This window comes from Drosophila takahashii, chromosome 2R, assembly GCF_030179915.1.
Source record: "Drosophila takahashii strain IR98-3 E-12201 chromosome 2R, DtakHiC1v2, whole genome shotgun sequence".
Taxonomy (NCBI): Eukaryota; Metazoa; Arthropoda; class Insecta; order Diptera; family Drosophilidae; genus Drosophila; species Drosophila takahashii.
The window spans coordinates 16,369,285-16,380,041 of NC_091679.1; the positions used below are offsets into that span (position 1 = coordinate 16,369,285).

At 40.2% G+C, this 10,757-nt stretch overlaps 2 protein-coding genes across 2 annotated transcripts; both read left to right on the forward strand.

Annotated features, from left to right (window-relative positions):
• The first annotated feature begins 5,400 nt into the window (after positions 1-5,400).
• LOC123002509 (uncharacterized) lies at positions 5,401-6,582 on the forward strand. Its single transcript, XM_044392808.2, has one exon. It carries the CDS (start codon positions 5,401-5,403, stop codon positions 6,580-6,582), a length of 1,182 nt encoding a protein of 393 aa, XP_044248743.2.
• Positions 6,583-9,775: 3,193 nt separating this feature from the next.
• LOC138912178 (uncharacterized) lies at positions 9,776-10,279 on the forward strand. Its single transcript, XM_070212041.1, has one exon. It carries the CDS (start codon positions 9,776-9,778, stop codon positions 10,277-10,279), a length of 504 nt encoding a protein of 167 aa, XP_070068142.1.
• Positions 10,280-10,757: the final 478 nt, after the last annotated feature.

Below are 10,757 nucleotides of genomic sequence, written 5' to 3' on the forward strand. Positions count from 1 at the left end.
GTATACATGTTGCGAATCGGTAATGTTTATAAGAGATACATGGTGCAAGAATGTTGATAGAGGAAATAATACAGGAATAGGTCCCAAGAAAAGAAATAACTTCATACAATAAAATTCTTTCAACTCGAATATAATACAAGATCCAAACAATTAAAATAAACGGTTTTAATTTAACAGTTGTAAAATTGCCTAGGGCTCTCACATGCCACCAGCCGGCACATCCCACTTTCAGCAGCTCCATCATACCGCCTTCACGCATAGAGATTTCAGACTGTTCCAGAGTTAAATAATCAAATAGAGCAACAAAGGTCCTACCCTTTAAATGAACAGAAGAAATGCAATTAGATATTTCAAAAATACTATTTTAAACAAGAAACAGCAATATAATAGAGTGCATTAAATGAACAGAAGAAATGCAATAAGAATTTTCAAAAATACTATTTTAAACAGGAAACAACAATATAATCGAGTGCATTGACTTTTATATACCTGTTACATGATTTTACATATTTTCCAACAATATCCCTTTTAACACTACAAATAACGGGTATGAATAGTAGTACTCACACCAAGTAGTGGAAACAAAAAGTAAGACGATTATATACCTTGTTTTTGAGATATTCTTCCTAGATTAGCTAAAAATGTCGTTCTTTATCAGAGCTCAGAGCTCGCTAACACCAGTTTACAAAAAAATTGATGAAATGCGCACGTAAGGGGGGGCGGGGGGTGCCGTCTGCGGCCAATCTCCGTAGCCGCCTCCAAAAATAGAGGCTTTGCGGTGAACAGCATAACTCGTTACTGGATCATCAGAAAAAAACAAAAAAAAATGTCCATTAGTTAAGATGTTTCTTAAGGTAATCAGATTGATTTTTTTTATTTAATATTTGGATTTTGGGTAACACTTTGAAGCCAAAAACCTGATTTTAGCATACAAAATTGTCTATATTAGTTATTATAAAATAAAAAAAAAAAAAAAACTCGACCTGATTACCTGCGGATTTCAGAATGATCGGTACATTAGATTTCGATGGACAATATTCACCGACTTAAAAAAACATACTTTTCAGGAGAACGATTTAAAGTTTTGGATAGGTATAGAGACGGCAAGGACAGCCTCTCGTTCAAATGGTCATATTTTTCGTAATTTTCATCCGATTGACATGAAACGTTAACACAACATTCTTGACGTGTTGTACATTAATAAAAAAAAATAAAAAAAAATCGGGAAAAAATTAAATAAAAGTTGGAGAAAATGCAAAAATGCTGGCATATATGGGTTCGTTAAAAATACACGCCTAAAACCCGAAATTACTTTTATAACTTTATAAATGTTTTAGAAAGTTCCGACCCGTACCAAGCAAAAGGAAATTGATCTCCTATTACAAATATGTAACCCTTTTTCAAATCAATTTTTCGCACTTCCGGGGGTATATCTTAAAAACTAGGTATCGAGTCGCTTTTCCACTTATTTTTCCACTGATTGCTGTGTTAGTTGAGAGTAAAAAAAACATATTGCATTTTGCCAGCCGCATCTCTTAGCGTTTTTTGCGTTTGATAAACTCTCCACGTGTTTGTACCTATCAGGTAATAACTCACACTATATATTGCATTGTATGCTTAATACCTGGATTAGACTATGACTGAAAGGTGAAGACACATGTTTTTTGTATTAGCCTTATTATACCCTTGCAGAGGTTATTATAATTTTGGTCAGAAGTTTGTAACGCAGTGAAGGAGATGTTTCCGACCCCATAAGTTATATATATTCTTGATCAGGATCAATAGGGGAGTGGATATAGCAATGTCCGTCTGACCGTCTGTTTCAATACCGTTTGCGAGCTCAGTTTAAAAGCTAGCGACCTTAAACTTTCACCCTCATGTATGCAGATTAAGTTTGAAAACCGACCCGATCGGACGTCTACATCCTATAGCTCCCATAGCAACAATAGGATATAACAGCGAAATTCAAGATATTTCGCACAGTGTAAAAGCTGTTGACATGAATCTTACCTAATCGTATTTTTTTGTGCGTACCTTGATCAGGGTAAAAGCGCGTGCCGATTGGACGTCTATATCCTTTAGCCCCTATAGGAACAAGAGTGTGAAAAATTTAAAAATTGTATTTTTTGAATTATGAAATATTTTGTTTATTAATTCATGTTGCTATGTAGTCAAATTTTAATTCGTGAAATCTGGAAGGCTATTAAAACTTCGGCTTGCGAAGTTAGCTTCCGTCCTTGTTTTTTAGTTAAAAAATGGATTTTCACAATTCAAAACAAGAGAGAACGCCTTGGGCCAAAAGCATGCAATAAATCCCTTTTTCGACTTTGTCCTAGAAAGTTTCGACACATACCAATCGACCCTTTTTCAAATCAAAAAATTTTTGTAAAAAATATTCCCTTTCAAAGTTGAAAAATTTTTCACTTGAAAACAACACACAGTTTTTAGGTAATTTTTCGCACTTCCGGGGGGCGTATCTTAAAAACTAGGTATAGAATCGCATTGCTTCTTTTTTCACGGATTGGTGTGTTAGTTAAGAGTAAAAAAAATAAAACATATTGCAGTTTGTCAGCCGCATCTCTAAGTCATGCGTTATTTTCGAAACGTCAATTTTCATATTTTTCAACTTTGATGGAAAATAAAAAAAAAACTATTTAATACTATTTTTTTATGCTTCCCTAAAACGTTATTTGGACTTTCTTCTTGATATTAGCAAAGTTGTAGCTACGTCCGCGTGCGTCCGCGGTTTTAAGAGCCAAAAAAGGTAAAAAACCTTGTGAAAGATTTGTCCAAAACATTGTTTTAAAGTCCTGAAAATTTGATATGATGTTCAACAGCTCAGTATAAGAAACTTTAGTTCTACCACTTTTGGAAAAACCCGCTAGTTTAGCGGAAATCAGCTATAAATAGCTAAAAGGCGCCACTGTGCGACTATCTTATACCCGTCACTCAGCTAATGGGAGTCCGAGGGATATGGATATATAACCTTTTCTTGATTGCGCATAACTTTTTAATGAATGGTCCGATTTGAAAAATCTCTTCTTCATTTCAAACAAACCAAATTTCATTTATACTTCTCGGAAATCTTTAAAGGTTTGGCGCCAGACACATTTTAAAAACGTTAGTGGACGATTGTGGGCGTTAGAGGGGGCGCGGCGCTCGGCTGAAATAAATTTTCTAGCTTATGTAGTTTCCGAGATCTCAGCGTTCATACGGACGGACAGACGGACATGGCTATATCGACTGGGGTAGTGATCCTGATGAAGAATATATATACTTTATGGGGTCGGAAACGCTTCCTTCTAGCTGTTACATACTTTTGCACGAATACAATCGGGGGTGTCACAGAAACCGTCGACGGATTTGGGGACGGTTGGCCTAGAAACCAACCGACCAAAACCGTTGGTGTCACAGGAATTCGAGAGATTTCTTTTTTTCGGAAAATTTCCCGAAAAAAGACCAGGGCTGGATGCATACATTAAATATCGAATTTTTAATAATTACCGAATATTTGACTTATTTTAACTATTTTCCAATAAGTTTTAAACTTAATTTATGTTTTTCGTGCAAAATTACAAAATAGAATATATGTTTAAAGCGCAATTTGTACACAATAAAGGAAAAAAATTAAAAATTTGAATTACCCGCCAGGCTGCGTATTGCAGCCCTGAACAGCGGTTTGCCGCGGCTGAGTTGGTTTATTTAAGTTGGTTATTGTAAGTTGGCAAGAATTTTTTTTGAATAAATAATTCGTTAACAAAACATTTCGATAACTAACTTCGAAATTTGGAAAAAATTTGGTGTTTTAAAGTTCTAGCTAGTTGGTAACACTGTCAGGTAGAGGGTTTGCCGACGGATTTTTTTTAGCTAATTTTTTCGAGAGGCTTTATAAAAAGCATATTTTTAAATATAACCCGAAGTAAGTATATACATCGTAGTATGCAGATAGTTCATAAAATTCATTAGAGTTGTCTTACATAAAGTTTTATTTTTGGGAAACATTTGTAAGTTTGTTAATTTTATCAAAACGTCCGGCAAAATTCGAATTGCTATTCGGGGGAAATTCGGTTGGAATGGTTTTCTGTGACACCCCCGAATATACCCCTTTACTCTACGAGTAACGGGTATAAGTATATGAACTGTTTAGGTCAACAACTACCAGCAGCAGCTAGTCCGCTGCGTCTTATAAGGACTAAGAAAAGCATTCCCTCGCCTTCGAATGGACCTATTAAGAAGTATGGCTAGGAAGAGGCATTGGCTTTATTTATGGACTTAGAACTTTCCAAAGAATAGTATGAGATATTACGGAAATCTTTACTGCGGCACGGAGTTGACCTCTTACCCGGATACAAGTATAATGTTCGGTCAAACTGCGTTTTTCCCTGTATGTTTTTATTTGTATGAATCTGTATGAATTCCAGAGTCTTTGCACTCTGTTATCTAGTATGTTAACTCAACTATGTTAACTCAACTGAAGCTGTCAATAAAGTAGTACGAAAAAGAGAGCGAACCGGAGAACATCATTTACTAGCAAGTCTACCAATTTTCACACTGCCCAGATCCTAGTTTCATGTCGCCACAAAAACGCTTGTGGATGCAACATTTTGGCGCCCAACGTGGGGCACGTGTGTTAGTTAAATTGTTTAAATAAATTAAAAATTACTTATTTAAACGTGCAAAAAAACCTTGCCTTTATCGCTCATTCCGTCTGCACATAGCTGCACAGACACGCATACCAACGCAAGTGCAGTCCAGTGTCGCTAACCAACGGGACTATTCTTCGTCTTCGCTTTGCGCTCGCTATTCTTGATCTACTTCCGACTCAGAATTGGATTGCTTTCGATTCTCGATCTTTCTATGCACCGGTGAGCCGCTTGCCCTTACATTTGTCGCCCACACATTTGTCGCTTTCGTAAATTGATGGCAAGACGTCGCGCTACACCGTCGCAGAAGTTTTCGGTCGCTTCGCACGGATCAGCTTTAACATCAAAAAGTTGACTGCACTGAAAAAATCATTGTACCGAATCCAAGCCCTCTTGACGAGGCCAAGCGTCAAAGAGCAAATGTTGAGGAGGAGTTGCTCAACCGCTCTGTCGCTGAACTCAAATGTCGTCTGGGAATTTTGGAGTCCTACTTTAGACAGGCACTAACCATTCAATCCAAAATTTAAACGTTGGATTCAACCGACAACGGGCGCGTTGACATCGAGGATACGTACATTACAACTAAATTGACTATCAAACAACTCCTTGGCGAAGATCTAAGCAGCACAATGTTGGAGTCCAGTACCACAGCACCACCACAGTCTAAACTTCCACGACTGCCGCTGCCTACCTTCGATGGTACTCACACGGAACTTCATCACGTCGTTTACGCAGCTCACTGCTAATTTGCTTAATCATGGACAAGTGCGATCAGCAAACTCGGAACAAATGGAACGAATCGCTAGACTACTCGTCGTTGCCATCCTGGAATCAGTGCGTCAATGTACTTGAACGGCACTGTCAGTACTTAGTGTTCAGCGGAAATTCCTCGAATCAAACTCGGAAGACTTTACAGTCGAAGCCAAATTGGTCTGCATCTAACAACGCTCATAACTCTTCATTTGCACTCACCAGGGCCATGTGTATTTTGTGCTCCAGCAGCGGACACAGACTCCTGGCATGCGACCAGTTTCGGAAGTTGGATTCACAGCAACGTCTAGAAGTGGTAAAAAAGAATGGCATCAACTTCCTTGGCAATGGCCATAAGGTGTCGAATTGCCCGTCGAAAAATCGCTGCCGAAGCTGCCATCAGCCGCATCATACGCTACTGCACCACCACAGCTCTCTGCAGGCTGAGTCTCGACAACCATCGACTAGTTCGTCTCAACCGATCTCAGCTACGTATGCTCATTCGCAACCACAGCCTGGCGGAGCAGTTGCCTATTCTCAACCACATTTCAGCGGAGCACCAACTTATGATAGTTCGCTGACGCATTCTATCGGAGCTGCAACCCATGCTCACGCGCAATCTGATGCAAAGGAAGGATCACAGGTTATTTTAGCCACAGCAATGGTGCTAGTTCAGGACTCACTTGGTTCCTACCGACTCGGGAGAGCACTTCTTGACTCGTGCTCCCAGGTCAATTTCATGACCGAGGCTTTTTCTCAAAAACTGAGGTTGCCGCGGGACAAGCATTCAAATTCGAAGCATTGGCGACTCGCATACACACATAAAGCATCGCACATCAACGACAAAAGGTCTCAACTTTCGCCCTTCGAATTATCTCTCGACCTCTGTATAACGCCTACCATCGCATATCAACCGGATACCCATATTGATATTTCGACCTGGAATTTTCCGCCCAATATGCCGTTAGCGGATGATCAATTTCATCTTTCCCGGAGCGTTGACATGCTGCTAGGCGCAGAGGCATTCTTCGATATTCTCGCAGTGGGCCAAAACAAACTCGGGTCCCATTTGCCGACTCTCCAAAAGACGCTATTCGGATGGGTAGTCGCAGGAAGCCATCGTTCAAATCAATCAAGGGAGTCCTATGCATATCTAGCTCAAAGCCTATCCGCCATCGACACAAAGTAAACACGTCTGTGGGAGGTGGAAACAATTGCAATATCAGCTAAGCGACTCAATCCCGAACACAAATTGTATAAGGAGCACTTTAAGCAGACAGCGCGTTTAGAGGAAAATGGAAGGATCTTTGTGAAGTTGCCATTTATGGACTCCCCCAATCAGCTCGGTAGCTCCTTTGATATAGCTCGTCGAAGGTTCCTCAGCGTCGAACGGCGACTTCTCCGTTCACCGGAAACCTACACCCAATATAGGATGTTCATGAACGAGTACGAACAAATGGGCGACATGTCGCTCGTAGCAAATCCTGACTTATCGGTCCCGCACTACTACATCCCTCATCATTGTGTGATGAAGCCAACGAGTGAGTCCACAAAATTACAAATGGTCTTCGATGCGTCATGTAAAACGTCGAATCAAGTCTCATTGAATGATATCTTACTGTGCGGCCCAACTAAACAAGATGATCTGTTTCTGCTTCTGCTATGTTTTCGACTAGTAAGCTATGCCTCAACCGCCGACATAGCGAAAATGTACAGGCAAGTAAATGTTGACATAAACATTCTCTGGCGAGACTTTCCAGGTGAACAACTACGTACATACCAGCTTAACACGGTTACATACGGAACGGCTTCCGCTCCATACCTCGCTGTACGAAGTCTACATCATTTAGCAGATCTTCATGGCGCCGAATATCCCATTGGTGCTACGGCTATAAGGACTTAATTTTACGTCGACGATTTACTAACCGGAGCAGATGACCTACCGACTTTGCGAGTCGTGAAGGATCAAGTCACCAAAATACTAGAATGCGATCAGTTTATTTATTATGCCCTGCACAGAGCTCTTAAATAACTGTTAACACTTATTTCTGAAACTGTCTTGTTACTCACAAAACAGAAAAGATCTAAAAATTTCTGTCAGTCTCGGACAGAAAACAGTTATTTTTTCTTTTAAAGTGTTTTCTGTTGACTGATTTCGGCTGACACAAACTTTCTTTCTGTCTCTTAATAACAGAAAAAAAGGGAGACTTTTGCTTTCACCTCACAGAATAAGTGTTTTTGAATGATCAAAACCTATAACTGTCTCAGAATAAGCGTCTTTTTGGATTGTGTGTGTATATTTTTAACTTAAAAATTTTAAGTCTTTTCCATATATGTAGTTATATAAATACACTTTTTATGCGTGATATGGTTTTAGCGTATATATGTAAACTTCGTATTGCCGAATAATAATTTATTTTGTAAAAATTTGTTCCTGAGTGTATATGAAAATTTGATGTTTGACCAATTTATCGAATAAACTTTATTCGGCGTTTAACTTCACAACTAAAAGCGAATTTATGTTTTGCGCACTAAGAGAGCTTCGTTTCTCATTTAATACATAATGCAGTGCGGAAAATGCCCTTTCCACAGTAACCTGTGTGGCTGGTGTAGCCAGCACTACCCGGGCAAGAGCACTTAAATACGGCGATTGCATCTTCAGGTCATCATAATAATATATTGGAGTTCAATGGTAAACGTCTGAAAGTCATGTCAAAACTCTACACATCTGCATACATTTTTGATAGTGGTTCACGCGAAGCATCTTCCTTTGTTTGTGATAATGACTGGACACCATCTAAAAATTCAGAGAAAAGGTAAATTCCTCAGCATCGCATGGGTGACTGTCGACGGCAATTCACGATGCTTATTGAAATCGATCTCAGAGGAAGATGATTTACTTGTGCCACCAAATTTTTGTTTTCAACTTTTACTGTTTGACACTGAGACACATATGAATAACTGTCCCAGAATAACAGTCTCTGGAAAACAGAAACACATTTGACACAAAACAAACTGTTTTCTGTTGAGCAAAGACAGAAAAAACTGAAAACAGAAATTAAACTGTTTCGTTCTGACCATTTCCCCAATGTGTCACTAAATAAGTGTTATTTGTCGAACATATTGAAAGTGTCGACAGTTATTTACGAGCTCTGACTTCAAAAGTTGTTCAACTCTTTCAGTTCCTCGCTATTGCATAAAGGCTCAGTACCAATCAATTCAGCTGCACGGATTTTCTGACGCTTCAATTCGGGCATATGGCTACTCCATTTACCTGCGTACCGAATGCCTCGATGGAACCATCGCTGTCCGATTCCTCACAGCTAAATCCAAAGTGGATCCGGTGAAACGAAAGTCTCTTCCGAAATTGGAACTGTGCGGAGCGCATTTACTGGCGCAGTTGTATGCAAGGTTTCACCCACTACTTCTGGACAAGCCGCATACAGCGTACTTTTGGACTGACTCCCAAATTGTTTTACATTGGCTACAGGAACATTCTGTTACACTATCGACGTTCGTGGGAAATCGAGTATCCGAAATCCAAGTTTCAACTTCGAATAGAGAGTTGAGATATGTACCAACATCGTTCTACCCAACTGACATTGTGTCCAGAGGAGCAACTACGCCTGAGCTCCAAGCCTCAATATGGTTTTCTGGTCCCTCGTTTCTATTGCAACATATGTCAAACTGACCCACGTCTCCCAGTCACAAGAATCTTGACATGGAACTAGTCAATTTGCAGAAGCGAAAAAGCACATTCAAAGCCATTGTGAGTTCTAACCATCTTCTTGAAAAATTGGAAACAATAAGTTCATGGCATGGATGTTCCGTCTTTATCAAGAAGGACAAACGGGCGGGTAGATTGACACCAGAAAAACTACGACACGCATCCGATTGCATGATATGGAATCTCCAACAACAAGCCGATGGAATTTAAACTTTTGCAAAAATCTCGACCGCTAAACGGACAGTTAAAGTACCTAAATACATTCATCGAATTATCGTCAAGGTTCCAGCTTATCAGAGTCGGTGGCAGGCTCGAAAACGCCAATATCCCTAAAAGTGAGAAACATCCGATCCTTTTGCCCAAAAAGTCGCACATTTCATGGATTTATGTACGGCATCTTCATATTCGCCACCTTCACGCTGGATCAAAGGCGTTGGTGGCGCTCACTCGATCCTGCGTTTCTTGTGTTCGCTACAAGCCGAAACTGCAAGAGCAATTAATGGGATCACTACCTGTTGAGCGACTGCTGCCGCAACAACCCTTTTCCAAGTGTGGCACAGATTTTTGCGGTCCAATCAATACTTATCTTCGCTTATGTGGCCGCCTTTGGGAAGCGGCGGTGAAAAGCGCGAAGGGATTGCTCAACAGAACACTCATGAATACACGGCTGACCTTGGGAGAGCTCACCACAGTGGCGGCTGAAGTTGAGACCATTCTTAATTCACGCCCGCTCACACCATTATCGTCTGATCCGAGTGATTATGGAGCAATTACTCCAGGTCACCTATTAATTGGAAAATCGCTGCGCGCTTTACCAGAGCGCCAAATTAACACTGTCAACTTTACCAATCCTCAGTATCTTGATGTCGTGACGGCCATCAAACAAGACTTCTGGCGCCGCTGGTCATCGGAATATATCAACGAGCTGCGAGCCCGCACCAAATGGTCTCAGTCTACAACAAACATCAACATTGGATCTTTGGTCATCATACACGATGATAATCGCCCTTCACAACATTGGAAATTCGGCCGTATCGAAGCCGTGGTAGAGGGCAAGGATGGGCTGGTTCGAGTTGCTCATCTTCGCACTCCTACTGGCTACTGTTCTACGCCAGTTCACAAGCTGGCACTGATTCCAACGTCTGACCTGAAGGACTAAGAAGTGTTGAAAGCAGATCCTTTCAAGGGTGCCGAGATGTTCGGTCAAACTGCGTTTTTCCCTGTATATTTTTATCTGTATGAATTCCAGAGTCTGTGAACTCTGTTATCTAGTATGTTAACTCAACTATGTGAAGCTGTCAATAAAGTAGTACGAAAAAGAGAGCGAACCGGATAACATCTTTTACTAGCAAGTCTACCAATTTTCACACTGCCCAGATCCTAGTTTCATGTCGCCACAAAAACGCTTGTGGATGCAACATAAATTTCAAAAGCAAAGGAAAGTTCACGACCACCCAATACGAAATTTACGAAAGTATCGTATGGATCTTATGAATCACACAGCAAAACGAATTCTAAAAAGTCTTCCTAAAAATGAGTTAGAAAATCTTCAAAAAAATCTGACGTTGATCAGTAAATGGGGCAGCGATGGATCATCTGGACAAAGAGTTTATTAACAAAGTATATCTCCCGGATAT